At 35.0% G+C, this 27,882-nt stretch overlaps 1 protein-coding gene and 1 long non-coding RNA gene across 16 annotated transcripts in view; one reads left to right on the top strand and one right to left on the bottom strand.

The window, feature by feature from the left end:
• Positions 1-27,882, top strand: part of LOC128794632 (uncharacterized) — a 119,922-nt gene that overhangs the window by 16,336 nt on the left and 75,704 nt on the right. For 2 of the 14 annotated variants that reach the window (XR_008433215.1, XR_008433207.1), the window contains one exon: positions 1,319-1,411. The exons of the other annotated variants lie outside the window; for them this stretch is intronic. This is a non-coding gene — a long non-coding RNA (uncharacterized LOC128794632). The remainder of the gene's footprint in view (positions 1-1,318; positions 1,412-27,882) is intronic. 14 annotated transcript variants of the gene reach the window in all.
• FGF7 (fibroblast growth factor 7) lies at positions 341-26,770 on the bottom strand. Of its 2 annotated transcripts, none has more exons than XM_053954719.1 (4): positions 26,630-26,770; positions 25,533-26,117; positions 1,774-1,877; positions 341-1,385 (listed from the first exon to the last, which is right to left on the bottom strand). In XM_053954719.1, the coding sequence occupies exons 2-4, from the start codon at positions 25,816-25,818 to the stop codon at positions 1,191-1,193; spliced, it is 585 nt and encodes a 194-aa protein (XP_053810694.1). In that variant the 5' UTR covers positions 25,819-26,117; positions 26,630-26,770; the 3' UTR covers positions 341-1,190. The 2 variants fall into 2 exon arrangements, with proteins under 2 accessions (XP_053810694.1, XP_053810695.1); XM_053954720.1 differs by having other exon boundaries at positions 25,533-26,102.

The following is a 27,882-nucleotide window of genomic DNA, read 5'->3' as shown; positions in this document are numbered from 1 at the left end:
TAACTCTGAGCATGCCAGTAATTCAATTATCAAGAGTATGTGGCATAGATTTTTAAAATTTTTGCATTGTTTCTTTTGAGATGTCCATTGTGTGATTTGCTGCAGGCTGTCATTTTTGTCTGCCATCCAATGTATGTTGGCAGGAAGGTTGTGTACTAGGCTTTGTGTCTGGTCACAGAAAAAAATTCATGCATCTCAGCCAGACCATTTTGTTATTCCTTTAGAATTAAAAGCATATGAAACAGATGCAGCTTAATAAGTATCTTTTTTTATAAATAACATTTAAATAACTTAAAACAATAAAGTTCAAATACAACTTAAAATAAAGTTTAATGCTGTAACAACAGAGAAAGCATGTATAAGAATGGAAAAACAATATTGAAAGCTGTATGCCCTAACAGGAATTATACAAAAGATAAGATATGTTACATAAAAAACCTTAATATGTCTGAATTTTTGCTTCATTGCTATATAAATTGTTAATTTGTGAAAAGTGAGATGAAGTACATTATTTATTCCTATTTTTATTTTACATACACTATTTGAAACATCTTTTAGAGCAGCATTAGGTATTTGTTTCATTAATAGATAGGAACATTTTGTGTTAGAGTAAACTTAATTTGTCCAAACTAACTCTCTTATCTGAATACAACAATAAACATTTACAAGATTATATTTTTTGATCATATAGTTTATGTATAGGATATGAGTTTCTTGGGGGAAGTATTTAAAATACTGCTCAGCCTCCACATTTTCTATTGACTTGATAATCTGACAACTCATTCCAGCAGCCTTAAAGTCTGACATATTTTACACAACATTATCATCTGCTTATTATTATTATAGCAGCCATATTTAAGAAGCAGATAGTTTTTTAAATAAAATATTATCAGATAATCAAGTAATGACTTATTCTTCAGGGTAAATTAATTTAAGAAACTACCCAGTTACAATGACTAAGGTAATGATTGTACAACTCTTTAGAATTTTTTACAACTTTTAGTTAGTAAATCTGGTTTTGTGTATATTTTCAAATCTTTTTCATGTAGTCTCTTAAAAATAAACATAAATGCGCAAGTCCAGCTTGTTCAGTTTCTCAGTAGTATTCCAGCCTTCCTTAGTATCTTGTCAAACAGTCTTCTTAAAATGAATCTTCCTGCTGGAACTAGTTCTTTATAGATAATTTGTGATTAGGATATTGCCAGAGGAAGAAAGTGGGATGCTCTGTGTTCTTTCTTTGTTTTTTTACCTTTCATTGGAACCCCTTTGTGGTTTAGTGTAACAAACATCTCTTTTCCTTTGTGTGTCCATTTTGCAGAAGCATATGTGTTATAATGGTTTTCTTCAATCAGTTCAATGAAGTTGCAGTCCTCATTGCAGACTTTCTGTTGAGAGTAAATAATAAAATATGGTAAGGCAAGTACAAGTGTCTTTTAAATACTTAGATTAGGGAAGATGGGAGAAGAATAAGCATTATAGAGCCTGCATATTAGGAATATTTTAATAAATACATTTGGCCTCTGAAATCTGAGTATTGAATATTCTAGCTTTGTATATTCCCCCTTAGTATTCCACATTTTGGAGAATTATATAAGGCCTAATCATTGAATTTGTGAAATGGACATAAAAGTCTAATATGGGATGCATTGGATAAGTCCAGAATGTATTTTACTTAGTTAGGAATCTGTTTTACAGAAAACCATTCAACTGCTACATCTCAAAATACCTCTAAGATTGTAGGGATGTACACGTAAGAGAAGTTTGCATCCATACCTTTCCATAGAGTCGCCCTGACTTGTTCATTGCCAGAAAGTATTCACTTTCCACTCCTTTGATTGCCACTATTCCAACTGCCACCGTTCGGATTTCTAGAATACCTGCAAAGGTACACAGCAAGGGCTGTAAAATGGTTGGTTGTTCTCCAGTTAACTCAGAAGGTTTCCTTGAACTAATATTCTGTAGTATTTCCATGTTTATTGAATTTATTCTTGGAAAACAGAAAAATTGTGTGTATTCATGTGAAGAAAGGGCTAGACTTTAAAAATTCCCTTTGTGATCACATCTGCATAAAGCCACTTTAAAATTGTATAGTGGTAATTTTTAAGTATATATTGAAGTTGTGATGTCAGCATAAGTAATTCCTCTGTTTTCAGAGAATCAGTGTAGCTTAGAATTAACAGGATCAGGGTTTCATTTGGAATATGTAGTAAGCCATCAAGGTTCACAGAATTTGTGTAAAGCCTTTATTTTGAAGTCTTATGTAGCACATCATCCCCTTGAAAGAGTGTAAACCTTAGAACTTGCGAGTGACAGAAAACAGACCACAGTGTCTTAAATAAGATAAAGTATTTGCTTGACCTTTGTGTGCTTTTATGACTGATTGGAGCTGTAAAGATATGTGTATTTGAAAATCATTAAAGGCTGCTCTGAAGCTTATTTATTCAAAACCAGAAAACATTTAGTGTCATTTTCTATAACCTGATTTATCTTCATCTCATGCTGATACATATCAGCAATACTTTCTGTAGTCACTACGATACATTTATATTACCTGCACCATAAAAAGCATTCCTTTGTTAATATTAAAAAAAAAGTAAAGACAGGGGATTATGCAAGTTATTAAGGAACACCAGGTTGTTTTCAAGCTTAAATATTATTGTTTTCTTAAGCAATAATTTAGAGTTATATATCTGAGTTTGAGCTATTTCTTTCAGTATTGAATCACTGACAGAAGTCTGCCATAGCAACTGCACTGTAACTCCTTCTCCAAAATGGGCTTTTTCAAAGGCAGCCAACTTGAGGCAAATTGCAAGAGCTAAGCATGGGGGAGACAAGCGAGGGAGGTGGGAGAGAGGCATGTGTTAGATTATCACCTGAATTTGCTCTTTAAAAAAACATTTCCTTTTTTGCCCTTTCAAGTTGGCATTGACTTTTCACAGCCACACAGTAATAGTTTTTCATTAGTTAGGTTTATAAGACAGACATTAAATATCTATGATATTTCTCCTTCCCTATACATTTTTGTCTCTTCTTGTCCTTTGCTTTCCTTCATGTTCTGTTTTGCTTTTCTCCTTGATATTACTGATGTATCAGTGGTAGAACATATGGGTATATTTTTCATCCTTTTTTCTTTAGCAGATCAGTTCCCTCTTCTCATGGTGTTTGCACTGATGGGCATTCAGCTCAGAGTGTTTATAGTTCTGTACTCCCCTATAATGCTAAGCCATCTTTTTCTTAAGTAAAGCTTTTAGAATTCTTTGACAAGTTCCACTCTACTGCAGGCATAGCAATAGTTCTAACAAAGGATAATTTGTAACCGAAACTTACAAAAATTATATTAACTATCATTTAAATTTCACTTTAGAAAAACCACAGTGAGGCTAAAAAACAGATGAACATCTGCATTTAGCCTAACAAAGAACATAACAGTTGAAGGGATCTCTAGGTCATCAAGTCCAGTGCTCTGCTAGCCTGGGAATTGCATCAGATAATTCTTTTCATAAACTTTGCCAATACTAAATTGGAGTTGTTATTTCTTTGCCCCCAGTGTTTCTGCCGAAGGCTGTTCCAGAGTTTGATTTATTTTAATGGCTAGAGACTTCGTAGTAATTTGCAATCTGCATTTCTTCAGTGACAGCTTATATCCATTTGTTCTTTTGCCTCTGTTGGCCATTAACTTAAGGAGAGTTTTTAAAAAAAAGTCTATGTTTGAGTTTTCTATTTATACAGAATTTTAAAAAATGAAAGATTTAAAATTACTTTTTAAAACGAATCATGCTAATAGGAATTGAGATTTCCTTGAGCAAGCTGATGTTGGCTGACATTGCAGTAGTAGAAATCTTACTACTTTAAAAAAGGAAATGCCAAAAAGTTTTGTCCAAAGCAATATTATTATTGTTACAATTTTTACATTATTTTTTTAGTTTTTTCTTTTTGCCTGAAGTAGATTGTGACTAACTTGTTGGAGTTACTTTATTTTGTTTTGGGGTACTTGTTTTTCTACTTTATTCACAGTTGAGACATCAATGTCTTTCCTTGTGTTAAAAGAGAAGGTCTATTCTTACATGCTTCCTTTTGAAGTAAAGGTGTTTAACCCTTTCAATATCTATTCGTGAAAAGAAAAAAGTTACCAAGCTAGGATGGGAAAGAGAAAATTCCTTTACATAGATTGTTTCATTGACATACTCTTTTCATACTCTAGTAATCAAAATTATTTTAAAGGCATGCTTAAATTAATAAGATGTGGATGAGGAGAAATTCAGAAGGCCAGGCTTCAACAAGGTCTCAAATGTCCCTGATTTCAAAATTAAAAGGTAAACTATCTTCTTCAGTTGCTTTATCTAAAGCATCCCCAGAGAAGTTTGGAAGAGGTTTAAGAGAAGACTTAATATACCACAAAGTAACTGGGAAAGAAGTCAGATTAAAGCCAGGAAAAGGAACAAAAAAACCCCAAAACAAAACCAAAACCAAAACAAAACAAAACAAAACAAAAAACCAAACAAAAACCCCAACCCACAAAAACAAACAACCTAGAGATGGGCATCCAAAATTGAAAACAACTGTACTTCCTATAAAATCAGCATGAAATTCCAAAGAATTTTATATGGTTGTATGGTCAGTGTATCAAATGTAGCTTGAAATTCCTGTAGTGAATGAAGTTTCCTACAGAGCTGAAATTCCTCTGGTGTGTGTAAAAACGTGCAGCAGAGATGGGCTATAGTTTGTCTTCAGAAAAGATGCGTATGGATCGTGGCAGCAGTCTTTGGAACCACTTGGTGCAAATTAAATAACACACAGTTGATATCCAGCAGGGGAAAAAAAAAAGAAAAGAAACAAAACAAGCCTTTAGGCTGACACAAGAGTTTCAGTAGGTGAAATATGTATCAGGTTTTGGAGAAAATTTATGTCATAAATGAGGTGAGTTTCCTGGCATTCTGGTGTAGAATGCCAGTTCCCAGTACTTAGAAGCAGACACTTTTATGTGTAGACTTATTCCATAACCATAGCCTGAACGACAGGACAGAACCTCAGGCTGGAAATTTCTGCAGAAAAATGGCATTTAGTTATATGATTGCTATAAAATTGAGCATTGTCACATGAGATGATTCTTTTCTGGCAAGTAGCATTTGATGATTTTGTTTTTATCACCTGATATTAAGTATCTTTTCTGATTCAATGAATGTTTTCAAACCAGCATTTTCATCTACTTTTATTTGTTAGACTCCTTTTTGCTTTTACAAAACAAAGCCAGTCTTTGCTTTTATTGCTGCACAGTCTGTTTGCAGACTATATTAAAGTAATTTCCATCAGTATGCAGGCATAGTTGAATAGGCAGTTTCTTTGTGTTTGCCCGTAATATCCTTTGATAAAAGTATCTTATCTATAACAAAGTAGCAGGAACCTTGTGATTTAGCAAAATCAGGGCATTTCTCTTTACTCATTTGTCAGCTAAGAGGCTGAAAGAGCAATTGCAGCTCTGGCTCCTGAGAGCTGTAAGGAATCCAGTAAGTGCTGCTCATGCTTGAAGATCCCACGGGCAGGTGTAACCTCTCAGGGGGCTTTTGGAAGAGAAGGGGCAGCAGAACCACAGAGGGAGATCTCTTTTCATGTTCTAGGGAACTGACCCAGTATGCCGGGATTGTTCAGGAAGATTTTGGGAAGCATAGGTGTTCAGTCCCTCATCAGCTGGCTCCTCGTCAGCTCCAGACATTTCATGTGTTGCAGGTATCCCCTCAATGTCTATCACATGAGGTTTCTGGTCACTGCTCCTCAGTTTGCCAGAGTCACAGTGTCTGTGGACATTCATTCAAAGAGACATTTTGGCATCCATTCTATTTTTCAGAAAGCTGACAGCAATTTCATCCCAGTACTTTTCTGTTCTGCCAGGTACATGTGTTGTGAGAGCACGTATGATACAAACTATCCAGCACTTTATTTCTTGCGGCTCTCTGTGCAGTGAAGTTGAAAAGAAGCAGTCTGTTGCTGATTTTTAGGGGTAGGGAGGCTGGCACTGACAGTTCAGCACTTGTGAGGAATGTGTTTGTGAAACACTCTTTCCTCAGCAGAATTGTCTTTAAAAATAAAGTATGTGAAATCTTAAATAGGGACAGAGGGGCAGAAAAGACTTGGATGGAAAATGAGTCAAAACAAAATGTAACTTCTACATTTCACTAACTTGTGTTTCTCATTAATTGAATTTGGAGCACATATTTATGAATTTAAATGACCTTTTCAAATGATTCAAGGCCAAGGAAAATGATCTCGTCTTTGCTTAGAACACACAATTTAATGATAAATAATGTAATTTGTTCTTTTGTTCTGGCAATTAATTAGTTAATGTTTTTGCCTCTTAAAGCCAGAAAATATGGTTCATGATGGTCAGTCTTGAAAAACCTTCATGATGTTATTGGTACATGTGTGCATTTGGTAAGCCAGCACAGTAAATAGCTGATGTATTACACTTAAATGTTTTTCCAGAAGAATCTTATCAGTGAAATGAATACTTTTATTGGCTTGTTTTGAAGTATTTTGTTTCAGGAAATATTTTTCTGTCTTTTTTTTTTTTTTAATATAGTGCCTATATTGTAAAGTATTTATGCAGTTTAAGTTATTTTGGGTCTTAATATTTTTAAATGGATGCATTGTGAAGTTCATTTTTAGGTAAAACAATTTGTGTGCTGTTTCTCAAATATAAAACCTAACAATAAAAAAATTACTGCAAATAAAGGTCTTTATTTAAGGTATTTTGTAATATGACTTAATTTTTACCTTTCCCTGGTATTAAATTAAAATGGATAGAAAGTAGAATTTGCATTGGTATTGAGTACTTTCTTAGGAAGAGAATGAAGGAGTTTCATAGATGGTACCTCGCAGAACTCCTGTTCATAAGCTTTTTAAGTAGAAATAAATGTACAGGTATATGTTACAATATGGTACAAAGCAGGAGATTTCTCCACACCAGGAATTTTCTGTCTGTGGATGTGATTTTAATAAATAATTAATTAACAGAAAACAAGTTGGTACATACATTCACTATCACTTTCTTCTGTCTTCTCCTTGTGATACTCAGAATTTTGATTTATGTCATAAACACATATATGTTGTTATTTACAGCATAGAAGGCTAAAAATGTTCTTCAGGGGCTTTTTGCTGTATCCATGCGTGCATTTGCTGTGCATGTGTAGAGTCTCTGAAGCACTTTAAATATGAATATGGCTGTAAAAGTGATCTGAACAGAAATAATGGATCTGTCAAGGATTTTCAGGAGAACAGTTGAAGCTACTGCTTCAATGAAATGCCAGACATCTGGATATCATGGAGAAATATTCAGAGCACTCAAAACTCCTGGGTTTGTCCTGTGTGTAATTTCCAAGCAGGAAAAATTGTAGTTGTCCAAGGAAACATGATTAACCATAGAGAGGTATTCCTTGAGGACTTGCTGCAGCTCGATGTTCAGCATCCTCAAGCAGCAGAATTTGCTTACAAGATTTAGTTTGTGTACAGAACATTTGATTAAGCATAAGTAGCCGATGTTTAATTACCCTTTTGCTTTAATTGAGCACAAAAAGGAGGCATAGTGTATTAAATACAGGAGCCATACTGTATTCAAATCAACTAAGTGCTAAACAGAAATCCATTAAAGTATTTTTGTACTCCGTTAGATTTTCATTTTAAATTTCCTTTATTTGACATTACCTTATCTATAAATGTCCCCACTGTTTTCCAGTCACACTAACTAATTGATACATGCATTGCTAGATGCAACAAATTTATGATAAACCATTGTCCTGGTGATACTCAACAGCTGACAGATAAGTTATGGAATATGAGCCATATCAAGGTTTATGAAAGAAAGTGATAACTTGATAACTCTGTGAAAACAGTACAAAAAAGGCAAGGTAAGAACCAAACATAAGAGGGAAGATATAACAGGGAGCTAAAATAATTGTTTAGAAATGCTGTTATTTTACATACAAGATCTGTTCTTTGCATGTGTACTTGGACTTGTGCATGTTTACCTTTATTGCAGACAAGGAAGGGGTAAGCCAAGTTCCACTCTTAAGTCTGCATTGTTCAAAGTATTTACACAGTTTCTTATGCATCATCAAATGTATAATCTGCCCTTCAACCATGGATGGCTGATACTATAGTGTAAAGTGAAGAGTGTGGTTTGGACTACGTTTGGAAATACACCTTCCTTTTTACTTCAAACTTAACACATTTGTTCTGCAGTGGGAAATATTAAAAGCCATAATACCTATTTTTAGTCATTTTTCAAAGTGAATAAATGCAATGTAATGCTCATCAGTAAAGTGCTCATCTGTAAAGTCTACTTCCCCTAATTACTGTAGTGAGAATTTCTTTGACCCTATTGCAATTAATAATTGAAAAGAGAAATACCTTAAAATTTTCAAGTATTTTTCCTTATTGTACAACCTGTTTTGCCTCAGTTTTGTATTAACTCTCTGTTAATTTTGCTGAGTTAGGAGACAGTTTTATAAATCAAATGCTTCATTCTTCAATGAAAGTGGTGGCATAGTAAGAATTGGTGTAGAACGTTTTGCCTCTAAATTGATGCCATCTGTTGAACATTAGCTATTCAGACCACTCTATTTCCAATATTTCTATTGATTTGATCTTCAGAACCAAAGGGTGTGACATTTTTCACTAAAGTAGATTGCAAAGTTATGGAGCTTTTAAATTTAGAGGTGTGACTTGTGAATAGCAGTATGTAGTAACAACTTAATAACATGCTGCCCCAGGCATTCCTTCTCTTGGGAATGTCTCATTAAACTTATTAGAAGTCTTTACTTCGCTGATCTCCACTGCTTTAAATAAATATTTTCATGATCAGCCTCCTAGACAGCATGTAGTAATTTCTCATTTTTGCAGGAAACTACATTTCCCTCCAATAAAAATTGCCCTGAAGCTGAACATATGGTTATAATGAAGAATAATATTATTTTTTAGAATTAATACTGTCATGTAAAATTCAAGTCTTAATCCTCAGTCTGAAAAAGTGCTCTCTTATTACAGCATTAATAATTTACTGATATGAAAAATGGAAAAAAAGAGTGGAATGACTGTTTACAAAATGTAATTGTTTCCAAGCAGTAATAAAATTAATGATTTAATACTTTAGAGTTGAACTTGTACAACAAATGCTTTCTCTACAGCTCAGATGAAGGCTGTTTCTAGTATTTAAATATTTTGTGCCAATTTTACTAGAATAAATGATGTTTTCAAGCTCTGCAGACTTTCACAACATACCAAAAGTAAATATAAAATGTTGCTTATTAAACTTTTCAAAGCAAAATAAAATATATCCAACTAGATAGAGGTGAAAAACTTCCCAGATTCAGTTTCAGTGTCTACAGCTCTTTTGAGTATCTGAACTTGGAAAATTCCACATAAGACCACAGCCTCCTGTTTTTCAAATTCTTCCATAATGCAAGATTCTTTAAATAGAATACTTTGTATTTCTAAAAAAAAATTGTTACTATGCTATGTTGTGTTTTCATCTGGTAATGAGCTGTGCTTGCTCCTTTCCTGAGTTAGTGATCATAGTCGACATAAAATTATTAATGTCATTTCTATAGAAATTTCTTCTTTTTTTTTTCTGAGAAAAAAAGGAGTGCATGTTAATGTGCCTTTTCCATGTACAAGTATTTCATTCTCTGAATTATGTTCTGAGGAACATTAAATCCAGGTGCATTTCCTATATATCACCTGTATGAACTGGCTGCAGGCAGTTGCAAAATCGGCCTAAATATAACGTGGCAAGGGTGCTGGATTTATTCAGCTAAACGGGGCAAAAATAAATCCAACATAGAACCTGCTCTTTTTATATGAACTTTTCCCTGAGCTCAAGGCCTTGCTGTTTTGTTCTGTGTATTGTCTCCAGCTGTTCCTGTGGCAGTTTTTTTGGCTCCTGAAACAGGCTTGACAAGAGGAAGAGTAGAGCCATATTCTGGGGACAAACTGAATCTAAGAACTGCCTTCCTGTGTTCTTTGAGGATAACTTAAAATTATACATCTTTGAGACAAATCACTAAAACCAAATATTAAATTCCTGTAGATTGATCATAATGACATTCTGCAATGTGTTATCAGTTAAAATATATAGTACCACACTTTTTCAACAGTGAAAATGGTCCCAGAAGTAGCTAATAACCAAAATTATTTAAAATAAGTAAAATTCAGAAAGTGGGTGCACAATAAAGAAGGTGGCTGCAGCATTCCAGAGCTTGAAGATATCCTGAGGGGCCTATGGCATAGAAGCAAAGAGTTTTAAATGGTTTGAAATTTTAGACAGTTAAATTTTGTTTCACGTAGTTAAGAGCTCATTTCAGTCATAAACACTGCAATCCCTATTGAAGAGAGACATCTTTTCCCACTCTCAGTAGTTATGTAAAATGTAGGGCAAGCACTACCCTACTGCATAGATTTTAGTTCCATTTCCAGATCAGATCTGCTATTTTGAGCTGGAACAGCTGAAGTTGGATATCTAAATATATCAATTACAGTGTCTAGAAGAACACAAGCAGGCACTACGTAATTCCTTCCAAGGTACAAAATGCAAGAAGCTGCTAAGAAAATTGTACTAACCCTTGCTGCCTCTCAGAGTGGGAATTGATAGAAACCAGCTGGCTCACTCCTGCCTTCAAAACACTACTAGACATATATTTGTATGTATGGCCACTCAAGTTGTTCTGGTTTGCTGCTGACAAATAATTTAGATTTAGTTGAACTTTCAAAATCTGTATAAGACCAGAGACTAAATTATAAACTAACAGAAGGGGAAAATTAAAAACCCCTTAAAATCAAAACCAATCTAATAATCTAATTCAATTCTGATAAATAAATTAGGATTTCGTAGCAGATGTTTCTCCTATCTTACTCAGTAGATGGATCAAAATGTGTGTCAATTATCCTACCATTGTTGCTTTTTCAAATAGCTTAGGTAATTCCTTGTCTTAATTTTGCCTACAGTAATTCATTTCCTTCTAATTACACCCTGTTTTTACCAGTCTAAAATTTAAACTTGACTGAAAGCCTGACTTTAGGGAAATCAGTAGAATATTTGCCATTATACACAGGCAGCACTTTGAAACCTCTCTGTTTACATGACTAGGTATTTGTAAATGTGTAATTGTTATCCTTAGTTGTTACCTAGCTTTACAATCTATACCAAAACTGAGAGAAGCAGCAGCATCAGCACCAGCAGAGAAAATTGTTCCTCTGCTACAGGACCAGTTGCTATTACCAGAGCAAATATACTGTAGGAGCTGCAGCCAAACTTCTCTTTTATTCTGTATTTATTTATGTAACGTTTTAATCTGCCTTTTTAAATTCAGCTCAATTAACCAGTTGGAAAATCTGGACTTCTTTTCAGTTTTGACTGCAAATGCCAGGATGTAGAGTAACCCTCTTGAATCTGGTGATAAAAGTATCCATGCACATTCTTACTTTTGTCCATTTGCATAATATCAGGAAGTCAGTGAGAAAACTATTTCAACTAGAATAATGTAAACATTTTCTATTTTCTAGAATCCACAGCCTTTCTGTGCTTTGCTTTATTTGCTTTAAATAGGAGTAGTGACCTCACTTTTCAGTGACAGTTACTTGTACCCTGAAAGTAGAAATCAGAGCTCTAGTACACACATTGCAGTGTGTTGAGAATAGTATGATGTTATATTATGAAAAGAAGTTATCAGTCATAGCTAATGTAAAAAAGTAATGGAAAAATAAATAAGTAGTGAACAATTAATAGAGCATAGGATTAGCCAAATTATATGGTATTTCTTTAAATGTTTAATTAACTTTAACACATTTTTAGTATATTGTTGGTTGTACACAAGTTTCCCATTGCTTTTGTTCTGATTTTTATATCCCCATGTGTGAATCAGCACAGTTATATTTATTTTAATTAAATTATCAGTTTATATTAGCTAAAGATATATAGAGGGAACATAAAAAAGGGTAATTATGAAGTCAGAAATCTGCCTTGTTTTCTTACCCAGTGTTCCTTTGCGTTATCACCAAGGACCCCACGTAAAGTGTTCTCAATTAACCAGAGCATGTAAAATATGGTGGAAACAACTTCACTTCCTTTACCTTTACCTTTACCTTTACCTTTACCTTTACCTTTACCTTTACCTTTACCTTTACCTACCTTTACCTTTACTTTTCCTTTTAAGTAAGGAAAGTTTCTTGTGGCCCTGAGCTGCCTAAGAAGGATGTGAGCTCTCTTGTGCCTCTAAACTGCAGTACTTCATTTTCTCAGCTCTCAAAGCACATGGTTACTGCTGTATCACTATAAAGTGACTGTTTGTAATAAAGATATCTGTGACCAGTCTTTTAAAGGATTTAATAACTTAAATTCAGATCCATTCTGGCATCCATATTGTTATATTGGTAAAATTTCAAATTTCCATCTCTGATGATAATCAACCAACCTGTTTGATAGACAACAGTGCAGTGCATTGGCATAAGTGTAAAGACATACTTTTCTCTTGACCTTGAAACAAATGGCAGATTTCATACCATTCAAGCATTAGAGAACAGCTTCAGTCAGGGGCCTTTGAGAATGTTCCACTTTTCAATTTTTTCTGCTACAGTTTGTTCTTATATGTAGTGGTATCATGAAAGTTTGATGAGCTCCACAGAAGTGCTACATAAGCAACCTGTAGCAGACTATATGGACCTCTTTAAAATCTGGAAAACAGCTGGTGTGTGAGTTGTAGATATTTGAAAACATGCATTTCAGTAATGGGCTTGAAAAAGGACCTTGTTCAAGAAGTCAAGAATAAAATGTTTTAAGGAAGCAGAGTAAAATGAGATTTCTTCCATTGGTTTATAAAATTAGATGACTCAGGTAGTGGGGTTTTAATATAAGAATCTGGACTGGGTAGCAGATGCTGCATGTGCAAATAAAGGGTTTGCAGCTCTTACATTTTTGTTTTGTGGTGGATTTGCATTAAGCTTGCATAATTCTCTGATTGGCAGACTCATTTTGACAGCCTTTTTTGAGTCTGCATTGTATTTATGATCATTTCTATTCCTTATGGTACTATTCTCTCCTAGTGCTTGCAACATAAAAGAATAGTGACTCCATAACATTGAACTTAGCAGGAAATTTTTGAACTGCCTTGAAGAGTGTACAGTTAAAAGATCATGGGGCTTGGCTGTGCCCGTAGTGGTATGTTCTAAAATATATAAAGAAAACCTGTTCTTAGTAAAGGATTTGCTATGCTTTTTGCTCTGACTGAAACAATTATGGCTATTCCAAGTACTTAAAGTGGTGAAGAAACCTTTTCTTTCTTTGCATAAAATATCTGTAACTTCAGCTGTATTGCAGCAAAGAGCTGGGGAAACACTTCCCAAATTTACTGAGATGATGGTTGTTTCTTACCACACAAAATAAAACAAAGTAATTCTGCTATTCTTAACTTCGTCTTTTTGTGCCACCTTAATTCCCCCATGAGTATCAATATATTCTTGATTCATATGTAAATGCAAATGTTCTGTGGTAGGAAAAAAATCTCACAAAATGAGATTATACTTATATATTCACTATAAATAATGCTATCAGTTTTTAGTCAGTATAGAATTGTGAATCTGTGCTTTTAATATAGGTCAGAAAAACCTAGAATAAACTTCCAGTTATATCTTTAATATGTAAATATAAATTTGCACATATATTTGAAAAGTGACGACTAACCATTTTTGAGTATCCTAAATCGGGTATATTCTGATGTACTGTGCTTTTCAGACCATATCTTAAGTAGAATAAATAGCGATAGCAGCATTACTCCTACATAGATATCGGTAAGATAGAGAAGTCATTCTGACTTGAAAGTCAGGAAGAGATTAATAGCGGAACAGGAATTTCATTTTTCTTTATGCTCAGTATTTATTACCAATGTTATGAAACAGTATCTTAAAGTAAAAGCACATGGATTTGCAGAAGCAATAGTTATTGTTTGCCATATTTTTAAATAAACTCCGCAGCCATGGATAGGCATCAGTAACAAAACTTTTACTGATTTCAGTAGAGTCAGACTTTTACAAATGGCATGTATTTGTCTCTTTCCTAATATGGGTCTTTCAACTCTTGAGCAAACTTTTCCTAATGAATCACAGGGTTAGATAGCTTTTCCACTAGTCAGTAACTTAACTCCTCCACAGCTGTGCAATATTCTTTACTTTCAACAGCAGCTATTTAGACCATCAATGATAGTTTTCCATAGTTCATCCCTAAGTCAGTATGAATAGAAAAGCCATATTTTGACTTTTTGTTGGAAAGAGCTAATGCTGTACTTCTTGGCAATTACTTTGTCGTGTTGATTACATCTCTGTGTTGTTGAGAATTTATTTCAATCAAATACCATGCACACAGAGAGGGAATTGTTTTTTTCACATAGAAATCGAAGTTAATGAAACAAATATGGCACGGTCTGACAGGGCTCAAATCCGACCTTTTTGTACAATACCACCTGTGATGTAGATTGCAACACATGTGATTACAAGAGATGATGTATATAGAATTCTTTAGGAATCCACTGACAGAGGCTAGTTTGGGGTGCAGCTGCCAGATAGCTCTTAAGAGGAAAACAAAGAAAGGAACCATCCCGCTGTGACGGGTCTGGTGTTGGAGAGTAAACTCGGGAAATGAGCACTGTAACAAACAATTCTCCTTGCTAAGCTCAGTTCAGCTGAAAACACCCAGAACTGCATTGTTGAAGTATGAACAAGACAATATAATAAATTGTGATCCAAAATCCTCAATATTTACAGTGTTGTACACAGACAGAAATATTCTTCATTTTCCTAAATCACCTTAAAAGAGAGGACCACCTTTGGAATCTGGGTAGTCTACTGGGGAAATAGTTTGTACAAAACTAGTATTTATTCTATTTTCTCATACATCAATAAGGATACCCTAAACAAAATTATGTCACAGACAGAAAACAGTGAACAGCAATGTGAAGAGGAAGAAAGGGAAAAAATATTTTTGTAATGGCAGTCATGATTTTAATTGAGCCCTAGCAGGAGAAAAATGTCTTTATCTTATATATACAAGATTATCACTTACCAGTGATTAGGGCAAAGTCAGAAAACATGGCTGCTGTTAATTGTGTCTCACACAGTTGCATAACAGTGGCAACTTGCGCATTTTTGTAGATACCACCTAAAGTGATTTATAAGGGTAAGCACCATATATATGCTGTGGTGTTTAGGCTTAAGTATTGCGCTTTTTTAAGGTAGCTTGAAGTGTCCCTTGAGTAGTTGTCAGCCTTTTTAGAGAACTGTCTCTGGGTTGTCTACAGATCCTATGTGAAAAGGACAGTGTACAGATACGTACTTGTGTTTATGGAATATTTTGTTATCTAAGAAGAAAAAGTCTTGTTTTGACAAACATAGGAGTGTATTCCATTTCAAATGTTGAGCAGTTCTGAATAATTCTCCAATAATTTCTCACTATAATTATGAGAAATAGATCTTTTATCATTAGGTCATTTTCTGCTTAAATGATACAGCCATTGTGCTTGTTTGTTTCTCTTAAATAATCTCCCTGGATCAGAGTTAGGCTGTTCATCACCAAACTAAATTAGTGGGCTTTGCCTTGTATGTTATGAATAATTTGAAAATTCTCCTTTTGGTCTAATGATAATTTTATGGTTTTGGTATAGACTGGTTTTGCTTCCAGTGTTCCCTCTGGATGAAAGTGCAATTTCAGAAGTTTTAATTAGAATGTGTCCTAGACAAATATGACTAAATTAGAGGAATTCAAATTCAAAACACTGGATTACTTAGCTAAAAAATCAACAGAGTATGATTTCTGCGAAATATGTGGTAATAGTTTCCTAGAAAGATGTGGTAATTTTTTTTCTTTAATTTTGTTGCATGATAGTTGTCTTCAGTAATATAGACTGAATTTCCCAAGTCACATAAGGGTGCAATCAGAAAGGAAGTCATGCAAAGTAATTTTAGTTTGATATTTGGTAAAGGAGGTTGGGAGCCAGTTTGCTAATATAAACTTTCTGATTGAAATTGGTGTATAATAATCTAAAAGCTTGGTTTTATTAATAGCTGTGTTATTTTCATTGCTCACTTTAAAAGGCATTTAAATGGATGACTGTAAGTGGCCTAGGACTCTTGCTATTTACTTTATAATATGAACAGACTCTCCTAAGGCTACTCTCAAAATTCATGTAACATTTGATTTCCTTTGAACTAATAAATATCTACTACAAAGTCCAACACAAATTCACCCAAATATGTGGCTGTTGCACTGTTAGTAAAGTAGAAGAACAAGCCAGACTGTCTTTCACGTCCTCAATGAGAAAGCTTTTCTGGCTGCTGAAGCAGATGCTCAGAGAGAATGCTCAGCTCTGTGAAACAGTGCCAGTACTGATGGGGTGGCAGGATGCAAAACAGCAAGAGACTCAAAGTACCTGTGTACCTGATTACATACTAATGGGAGGAAGGAGGGCAGAGCCAGGCCCTTGTAGCTGGCCAGCAGTTAGGAGAGGAGGATTCCTTACAGGGAAGAGGCTCTCCATCCATTTCCTGCTGGAATTTTTGCCACTGTTCTTATGTTGTCCTTTACCTAGTATGGTATTTCATTTCCTGAACGGATGAATTGTCTTTTTGAAATTATAATTTGGGCATAAACATGTTTCTTTCTTTTTTTTCTGACTGGTTTGCAGTCATTTAGAGTGCTCTAAAGAACTTGCTTGCCCTGGGAATTATGTACCTTTTAATTTGCTTTTGGTTTTCAGTCTTTGTTGGAAACACTGAGCGGAATCTCCACGCTCAGTGAAAAACGTAAGAAGTTTGGTTAGAAGTGTGGAGCTTATTGAAATGGGAAGAGTGGCTTTTTGTCACCAGTTAGTTTGAAAGTACTTGTATACAATTTCAGTTTTGATTAGTAGCAATGTTTGCAGGCAGAGTGCTGTGTGAGTTCTGTCACATTTGCAGTTCAGATGTGGTCAGAGATGTACATGGCAGAGAATTCTTTTTGTGCTATGTTCTTGTATGGTATTGCTAAGATGGTGTTGAACTAATACAGGCACTCCTGCTGTGTGTGGAATTCAGCTGGGATGACTCTCACTGGGCGCAGGTATTTGTCCCTGTCCATATGTAAAGGTACTACTACAATTTTTTGCTGTAGCATTGGGAAGCAACATGGCTGTGATGACTTCAGGACTTCTCAGGTGCAGTTTTCCCACAAGCAAACATAAAGGGCTGCTGCTGAGGGAGATCTTGTGCTGGCCTTTCCCACAGGGTAAATCTCTCTTGTTGTAAGGCAGCTCTATCAAGCAAGTTCCATTATTTGAATCATTCTTTGCTGGATTTACAGAGCTAGTTCCTTAAATCCTTGTAAAGTGTCACCAATAAGCACTCAAGAACTGCTTGGATTTCTGTGTATCATCTTGCACATTATGTGCAGTCCCCAAGCTGCCTGGGCTATTCCAAAGGAAATAAAATAGCTTGGTGGAGTTAAAGTTGCTTTTGAAAGCTGGTGAAAGTTGCAGTTTCCTATTGTGTTAGTCCTGACTGCACTCTCCGGGATTCAGTTATCCTTTCTGGTTTACTTCAGAGTTTCTGTCAGGGAGTACAGCTCTTGTTTCCACAAGGACCTGCACAAACACTGGATGGAATCACTCCACTGTTTTCTGCCTTCTTCCCTTGACTAGATCAGCATTCTCTCCCAAATCCATCTGCTTAGTGACTAGCTATAGAGCCTGAGCATTGCCACCCTTAGGGTTCATGTAGACCACTCAAAGGGCAAGTCTATCATCACCATATAATGTTGTGAATGTGTTATACAAGAAGCCAGCAAGCTCTTGCAGCGAGCATTTCCACACACCTGGCATGTAAAACTCCACATCTGCCACTGCATTCCAGCTGTGCACACAAACAGCCACTGAACAATGGCACCAGTTCACCTGAGCAGCTCAGGGACTACAGCCCAGATTCACATACAACCTTTTCTAAATTTGATGTTGATTGTGGTTATTTTTCCCTCTAATATTTTTCAGCTCTAGATAATATGTATGTTCATCTAAAAGAATTTCTGTGTTTAACAGTCATAAAGTTGTCCTTTTTTTTTTACTGTGAACATTACTTTTGGTTGAAATATCAAATCCCATGTGACATTTAAAGGTCATAATAAAACATATAAAATTAGCAAGGTTATTAAGGAAAATATGCTTCTTTTTAACAGTTGGGGCTATTTCTTTCTACTTTGAAATACAATACCTTCTAGTTAGAAAAATATTAAAAACCCAAGGTACCAAAATAGCCAAGGACAAGTCTGATCACCTTCTTTTTATAGTCTATAGCACCTCCCAGTGTCTACTGACACATTTAAAAGGAAGCAAGCCAGCTTACCAAAAATGGAAGTACTACCACTAAGAAACACCTTTAAAAAAATCCCCCAGGTTATGGGGGTATTCAAAACGTGTCCTCACTGAAGAGATGGATATGAGTGGTGTGTGTTGATGCCTGTTGAAGTCACTGTGTTTATCAATGCCATGGAATGGTCATGTTTGCTGTTTCCATTTCTAGTTTTGAGTTAATCTATCCATATTCTGACTGGGCTTAATTTTGAAAAACAGGATGCAGAAGGAATTTTTCAGTGTTTTGAACAGAGTATCTAGACCCTTTATAAACTTCATCCTGGTTTTGTTCTTTGTTTTAAAAGCTATGTAATAGTCAAAGGAGCCTATTGATTGCATTGGTATTTTTATTGCTTCTTTGGTGTATTTTCATGAAGTTGTGGGCCACATCTTGAACATCCACTGCTAACTTTTCAACGCCAATTGTTACAAAGAATTTTTTCCATTTGAATAAATGATGTCATGTGTTATGAAAGCTTTAAAGTGTGAAAATTCAGTGCTGTAATTATTGATCTCTATTATGTTACTGCCATAAAAATTTTTATTATTAACTTTTTATTAATAATGTTTCTAAGTTGCAAACACCAGAAGGCTAACTTGATCTTTCTTTCATATCCAGATTTAAAAATAATGTCAAAGGTCAAACAAGACAATTGAAATAGAGTTGCCAAATATAGTCATAGACAGTCAATTATGCAACAAAAGCAGTGTGCCACCCATGAAGAGTAACAGCCTACATTTGCCTAAACTTACTCTGTTTTGATGAGAAATGTATTCCAAAATATACTGCTAGTTGACAGATCTTGTAGTGTGGAACAGTGTAATTACATGGTTCAGGATGCCTTGGTCTTCCTAAGCTTTAAGGAGGATGGGGAGGAAAGCTAACTCTGTTGTATATTCCAGGAACCTAGAAATCTGCAACAATCACTTTCAGATACTCAAAAAATACAGAAAGTTGGAAGCTTTGAGGGGGTTTATCTGGATTTAGGCTTTGTTTTGCAAGACTGACTGTATAAGGAATTAAATTTTATACCAAATTCTATTTGCCTGTATGGAAATTGCTTCTTTAAGATTCATCCGAGTTCTGTGTTTTTCTGTCTAGCTACTGACTTCAGGACTTTTTCTATTACTCAATTAATATTCTATTATAAATTTATTTAATGTTTATAATATTAACACACAATTCTTTTGTGGTTTGGAAGTTTTTTCACTAATACTTTTAAAATTTCTTTACAGAGAGGTGAATATTTCTTTTTTATAGAGGCACAGAGACTTTGAAGAATTTTCCCAGAGTCTGTAAGCAAATTGCTCAGAAGTTTGAATTAGCCTCAAGTCTCTTGAGTCTCAGGTCAGGGCCACTTCAGCACATTTTCTTCAGGATGGAGCAATAACATACTTAATGATACAACACTGAAGTTTTTGAAGATTCAGAAATTGTAAACAATGTAGGGGGGAAAGCTGTGGGGGAAAAGGAACTGCAATTTATCTTTATATGTATACTGCAACTGCTTCTGCAGTTGGCTGCTAAATTTGATTGATTGTTCTATAAAAGTGCACTATCTCTCATTTCTGATAAATTTCAGCATTGAGAGATACAGAAAAACTGCCAAGTCACAGCTGAACTACGAGGATGTATCAAGGTCGAAGGAATCAGTAGGGGCAATGTGTATAGACTCAGATTTTTTCACTGCTCAGACTGATGTTAGCTCAGTTTTGAAGCTCCCCCAGGCAGGCAGTGTTGGTGTATGTTAACTGGTGGAGCTGCTGCCTGGGCCTGAGGCCAGAGGTTTGAGTTTTCCCCCACAGAGCTTATGCAATCATTTTTGTTCATGAGTGAGAAGAAAGTGAGTGTAAACTGCTACCGTCTGGCTTTACACATATTTTTCAGCTGGCAAATGCCTAAGAATAGACAAGATGATGAAGATTCAGGAAGTAAATTCAGAAGTTGTAAACAGGTTTGTGTTCTGTGGCACTCCTCTTATACTATGCCAGTTTTGAGCAGTGATCTGAATGTTGATAAGTGAGACTGAAGAAGTTTGCTGCAGTCGTTCAAGGCTTCACATCCTGCTTTCTTCTCACCTCCCCAAAGGCTACACTCACCAAAAAACTCAATAAAAGCTGTAAGACAGCTATAACTCAGCTGCTTCTCTTATCTGCATCTTTGCTAAAACCCATCTTCATCAGCCATTGAGGGTGAAAACATTGAGGGATATTTGATAAGGCATAGGCTGAGGGATAGGCCTAGATCTCTCTGCTGGCTGACACTTGAGGGTACCCCCAGTGCTAGACAAAGAACTGGAGAGGCAGCAGGGGAATCTGCTTTATTAGGTTTGATTAGTTACTGTGGGAGAGAAAGTCAAGAGGAATCTGCTTTATTAGGTTTGATTAGTTACTGTGGGAGAGAAAGTCATCCTTGGTGCTGTGCGTTAGGTTTTGAGAGGATATGCCTATATTTCCATTTGAATTAAATCCTTCTGTTGCGATTTGAAAGATTAGCAGAGTACTAATATGAAGCAAAACCACTTCCATGTTAGTGAAGGTTTGTGTTCTTCTGGCACCAAAGTGTTGGTTGAACCACAACCTCTTGAAAAACCAAGAATGCAGTTGCAGAGACAGACTTTCTGTTTGTCTGGAACATGTATAACCCTTAACTGCATCTAGTCCATCAATACCTGTCTTGAAATACCTGATTTTCAGGAGCTGAATTGTCTTGGCTCATCTATGTAATATGTATTTAAGCAACAGAAACAAAATTTATACAGTAATACAGCATACTTATATTTCTTTTATGCTAAGGAGCATCTATAAAATGCTAGTGGAAATAATTCTGATTTCTAAGCAAGTTGGAATATTTAATCACTAAGATGTGTATAAAGCGTATTTTGTCATCAGTTAGGGTTTACATTTGAGCAAAACTGAGTTGAAGTTCATTTAATATTGCTGAAAACTTTGACTTGTTGGACTCTAATCAAAATAGAAGTAGTTTTCCAAGATAAAATTATAATCAAGATTTCAGCCATTTTATGTCAAGATCTCACTAGACTACTTTCTCTACTTTTTCTTTGGTTGGCTTTACCCACTGAAAAAAATGAGGAAATAGGCACTTTCTGGGTTTAGAGCACACATGGAATATGATAGGATCAGACATGTTAGGATTCAGGTTCCGGGAAGGCTTTTCTAGTAACGAAGAGACCCTTTGAAGTCTTTAAAATGAGATTCCAAAGGCAACAGAGCATGGAAAGTCCTAAAGCATCATCCTGTCATAGTTAAAAATCCTCTTGGATAGAGTCAAAATAAACTCTGAATTTTGTTGCCTTTTTCTGAACAAAATTAACTAAATCTGGCAAAATTCTGAAATGCAAACTAAAATGAAGGCAGGAGTAAACAGTGATAAGGAGTGATTTATTTTTCTATCAAAGATTAAGTTAGCAAATTGCCTTGTTATCTCCAAAATTTGTTCAGTCACTCTCACATTTTACAATCATGAATTCAAAAAGTGTGCTTTGTGTGCACACTTAGATTCTTTTCCTTGAACAAGATGCAGAACTTGTTTTTTGTTAAAAAGGTTCAGGCTTTGGCAAGTTATAGTAAGTTTTTGTAAAAGAGAATTTTTTTTTACGAATAATGACAGATTTTTCTGGGTGACCTAACCTCTTGGCTGCTGCCTAATTCTTGCTTTAGTTTTTCAGTGGGTGACACTCAGTTCTCCCTCTGCCATTTAGTTTTCAGATTGAAAGCAAAGCTGTCAGGTGCAAATTGATTTTCCCTACTTAGTGGAGATCACTGTCCTCTGATTTGATTAGTTCACTCTTGAGTTATCACCTTTATGTCCACCAGAAGGCTCTACTGCTTTCTGAAATGTGCACAGAACCATATTCTTTGGGTACCTAACAAGGTCAGCACTGTTGTAAACAAGATTTGGCAATTTCCTTGCACTGAGACAGCACACACGTATTTCTATAACTAAGCAATTAAAATCTAATGTTTTTTAGAAGGAAAAATCTGATAAATACAGATTTACAATTAATGAGTGAAGATTTGGTTAAGTATTTAGTTCTGTTGTGAAATTTGAATCCACACACATTTAATACAGTGGCTGTTAACTGAAAACCTTAGAAATTTTAACACTTTCACTATTTGTGCTGTTACTTTCATGGTATGTGTGTGTGTATATATATATTTATTCTGTAATTAGAGAAGTTTGAAATACAAAGACCTTAATTCCTCACCATCTTGGTGTTCTTCTAGTTATAGTTCCAATTGATGAGAGAACCACTGTGAATTTTGGCACTTGCCAAAGTTGTGATGAAGTTATCCTTCTACAGACATTTCTCAGTGTGAAGATTGTTCTTCACAATATTCATGCTTCATACCTCATGGGCTGAAAAGAAGTAGCTCACTTGAGCTACAAAACTGTCAGGACAGTTTCCTTCATAAAGCTAAGTTATGATAGGTAAAATTATGATTTTTTTCTTATTTTAGTAGCACAAATTAGCAAATTCAAAAGGGAAAATAAGTAATTTATCATGTAAGTGGAAAATTGGGATAAAATGAGAAGAAACCTCTTGGAGCAACACTTTTCATGTCCATTGATTAGTTTGACTACAGCAGTTCTGGCATTCAATCCTAAGAATCAGGTTTGATTTATCTTTTACTAACTTTCAGAAGTGGAAATCATGACACAAGAATGTTTGGACACACAGAAGTGCATCCTTTTCATCTGTATGGTTTTAAAATTAAGCTTTTCAGAGAACCTGGATAAAAATTGACAGTTTAAACTTGTAATTTTTTTTTTTTCCTTAGAGAAGGTGTACTAGTCCAGGTGAGCATTATTTTTTCTGGGTTTTTTTGTTTGTTTGTTTTGCTTTTTGCCCCCTCATATAATTTTCTTTATGGTTATTGATTTTAGTAGAGAGCCATAGGCACATCAGAAAGGCTGTTTACGTCTTCTTTTGAACAAAGGGTATGACAAAAAGTGTTCCCATAATATTGCTACCATACTAATTTCTTTAGTTTCTGAGAAAATCCAGATTATCAGTGTTTACATTTTTCTAGTCCTCTTTGTCTATATTTGCCTATCTACTTGTGCAACAAGAGCATTTGGGTGTTATTCCTTAAGATACAATAGATAAAGTAGAGTATTAAGATGGTGGGAACTTCCTACATCCTTCTGCCTATTTAAAGATGGTTCATCATGGTGTACATCAGTTTGCAGATAACCATTACAATTTCATTTGGTTTTTCTCATACTCATTGCATTTACCAGAAAAAGGATTGGGGTTTTTTTTTTTGTTGGTTTTTTTCCACTGCAATGTAAGGGTTTAGTGACTCAAGTTTGCCTTTCTGTAATTCATAATAGTTAATTACCATCACTAAATTATCTTGAAGTGTTCAGGAAACTGCAAGAGACTACATCATTGGCACAAGAGGATGTGGTGTTCTGTAATGGGCTCACTACAGAATGTTTAAAGGTGTCATTAATGTGCTTAAGCAGAATGGGATCCTTCAGAGAACCTCTGCTTGAATTTGGAATAATGCTAAATTGCTAACGAAGGTTTACTTAAGCATTATGGAACTAAAAAAGCAACTCTGTATAATAAATAACTTAGCTCTAGATGCTATCATAATGTGTTTGTAAATAATAACAGAAAAAAAATTGGGTATTCTGAATATTCACTTATCTGCATTAATTCAGAAGAATCAGTTTCAACAGTCAGTAACATTTTTCCAGTGATTTCTTATGAGAACAACATTTCACTTCAAAACTAGTCCTAGGGATCTGTATTGTAGCAATGCCCTCCTGAAACTCAAAGGGAGTCTTCTTGAATATGGACCAAATAATTTAGTTGGCTGCTGGCCATGTGTTGTCTTTCAGAGGAATATGGTTATTCACTATGTAATAGTGTAGGAAGAAAGGAGACATATGGAAACAAATTTTAAATGAAACAGTAACATTAGTGAATGCAGTTTTAGCCACACAAGTTGCCAAGCACTTAATGTAGTCATGAAGCAAAGAAATAAATGATGAAGCCCACTAGCCAGGCGTGTAGCACACCAAAGTGCTGCTCTGTTAGAAAACAAGCACTCAGCTTCAGCTGAAGGCTGAAACACACAGTTCTTGAAGTTTGATTTATGGGTTTCTTTTGCTGCTGCTATTATAAAAAGCACACTTATTATATCCAACAAATTAAATCATTTTTAACAGCATACTTGGAAATATATTTGTCCTTTTATTTGTCTCTAAGCACTAGACCAGCATGTCCCTGGCCTCTTTTTGTTATAATCTTGTTTTGAAATATGCAGTATAATCCTATGTATTTTCCTGTTGCATCTTAATAAAGTAATGCCTTTTCAAGCAGATGAATAAACAACACATTTGTAAGAACACAAAAGACAAAGTGGCAAAAACAGTGACTGTAAAAATTGATGTCTTCAAATATTAATCAAAGATTATATAGGTATTTATGTGAAAAATACATATTAGTACAACAATTCTTTTTCCAATTCAGAATTTGAATTTGGTACAGCTCCATAAAATATTGTATGTCCATTCTCTCTAGATGAGTCATGGTTTTAGAAGAAAGGGGGAGAATATTTTTTCAGCATCATGATCATTGTAATAATGAACTGCAGAAACTATAATAAATTTTGTTCCTGGCTTGGCAAACTATCTAAAAGATTTTGCAAGAGAGTTTACATAAGTATTTCCATTGAACTTTCTAGTATTTCTATGTTTTAATTGTTAACTCAAACACACCAAACTTTTAGGTAGTTTGTGCACTATATAAATGTGGTTTAATGTTTCAGGAATATTTTATGAGGAGAGTTGGTTGTTATACATTTTCGTACATGCAACCTTAGTTCACTTGTTAAAATAGGCTCTCTGTTTGCTAATAGTTCCCAGCTGTAACTAATACATTAACAGATCTACAATGCAGTATTTAAAATGACGCATTTCAAAATCAATAGCAAATGTCCTGCTGTACGATTAATTGGAAAACTTGTTTTACACAATGGTCAGTACATGATACAAAACTCTTTTGGAATTATGGTAAATCAAGGGATAGGAAATAACGATGTGTAAATTTCTAAAAACTTAGGAAAAGCAAAAATATTACTTACTGTAGTTGTTGTTTGCTTCTCTTGTCCCTTTCACTTTGCCTCGTTTATCAATCCTCATATACCACTGAGTTCGACAGAAAAGTCTTCTCACTCTTACATCCCCCCCTTCCATATAATCATAGCTTCTGGTATGTCGCTCAGGGCTGGAACAGTTCACATTTGTAGCCATTTGCTCTGGAGTCATGTCATTGCAAGCTAAAGATATAGTGCCCATTAGAAAGATAATGTAAAAGTATGATCTGTAGAGCAAAATTGGCAGGATCCATGTCAGTATCCATTTGTGCATTATAGTGCAGTGTTCTGGGTGTTCATGAACAACATAATGAAAATTAAATCTCAAGTAGACTGTTGCTCTTAGGTCACCGACCTGCCTTCTGTCTTTATGAGTTACAGATTCATTTAAGTGAGATTGCTCCCTCTTCTAGAATTCTGATCGTTATTCCTTAATAGTTAATGGCGAAATAGAAGAGCTTCTTAAATATCTCTTCAGTCAGAATATCCTTTAAAGACACAAGTTATAAAAACCTTTGTTGTTGTGACCTTCTTTACTACTTGAATTTGCTGCTTGCACTGAAAGTAAAAGATCTGTGAGAAAAGGTGCATGTGTAAGTCATTATGCTCAATTGTTACAAACATGCAAGGATACATTATGCTAATGAAAAGTACTACACAGAAATACATGACATACTGAGCTCATTTTAAAAATTATGCTAATGCATGTACAATAGATATATCTCATAAAACTTTCTACATAACCAGATATTTACACTGATTGTAAACACAGTTCTCTCTTCAGTTTTAAGTCCTTCCAAAAATATCATATTGATTCATTTCAGTTTTCATGCATGATAAAATTCTCCTGATTACTTCATACCTATGTATTTACTATTAGCACAATCTATCATATAACTTTTCTCTAGTTCAGGTTTCAAAACAGACCTCATGGCTTTAGCCCTGTGTTTTTATTTCTACCCTTTTCAGATTATTAGTAGAAACAGTTTTCTTAATTATTTTTTAACATCTAGCATGTAGAAATAAAAATAAATTATTAGCTATTAGAAACTGTTGAATAATCTTGTAAAGGACAAATAACTTACTTGTTCCTGTTGATAAGAGCTGGATACCCAAGTACTCCATTTCTGTTGTCTCCTTTTCGCAACATGAGACACTCTACTGTAGCTACAAACTTTCTCAGCTCAGAAAGACTCCACCAGAATTATAATTGTTTCCATAAATCAACAGGCTGGAGAGATGGTGTGTATGTGCTTATGCGTGCGCGTGCATGTGTGTGTTGAGCCTGTTCAGTCCTTTTCGATAAATACCTTTGCTGACCTCACTTGGAAGCAATTAGAATTTAACCAGTCAGCTGTCAGTTGAATGCAGGAACAAAAGTAAAAGGAGACTTGCATTGTATCGTGTCCAATGGTCATCAGAGGGAGCTATGTACATAGTTTATGGTTTAAATCTCCAAGAATCTTCTTTCTAAAAATGTATATTTGGTGCTGCGTGGATAGAATTGCTTCACATGCTATTTAGTGTTTCTGTGTTCTGGTTTAGGTCAGTGTTCTCTGTCCTTAAAAAATTCCGCCTCCTCTCTTTTGTACTCACATGCTTATCTCAGTGTGCTTTCAAATCTCTTCTGCAGTCTGGTGGATTCATAGTCTGCTTAGTGCCTTTCTGAAGTATATATGAAACATGGGTCTGTTACATACCGTGGAGAAGGGTGTGCTGTAGCCCTTAGAGACCATGAGGTGTATTTTTATACCATGGATTTGAAAAGAGGGACCACTGCATTGAGGTTTTATTTGGTCAGCCACTAGGTGAAAATGAGAAAGTATATTTGGATGTTTCAAAGTCTGACATTCAAACACAACCTTTATCAGCTTGAAGGAAAAATTGCTACTAGGGAACAGCCTTTCTTAGCATATGTAGTTAGGTCTGGAAACATGGAAAGATGTAAGAAAACCCCTAATACTGCACACCAAGCAATGGGCTTAAAATCTAGAGAATGAAAATAATGAGTGGATACACCTGGTTTTCTGCTTTTGTGTACCTGTTTCCTTCTCTGACACCAGCCTGCCCATGCTCCATTTAACCCTGAAATACTGTTGAGTTTCTGGTGAGTGTATTTGTAAAACACATTGAAGCAAAGTTTTCAGTAGCTCTTTATCCTTTTTAAATGCCCCACTGTTGATGTGAACACACCTCAGTCCCTTTAGTAAGTAATATCAACAAGAAAAGTTTGGAATGAATCCAGTTATTAATAATAGTTTACTTATGTTTAATAATTTCTGCCTAATAATGTAATGCAGTTTATCATTCCATGCTCTTATCCCACCACCATTCCCTA

This window comes from Vidua chalybeata, chromosome 13, assembly GCF_026979565.1.
Source record: "Vidua chalybeata isolate OUT-0048 chromosome 13, bVidCha1 merged haplotype, whole genome shotgun sequence".
NCBI lineage: Eukaryota > Metazoa > Chordata > Aves > Passeriformes > Viduidae > Vidua > Vidua chalybeata.
The sequence above is the reverse complement of the archived record's forward strand: the minus strand, read 5'-3'. Positions and strand labels throughout refer to the sequence as shown.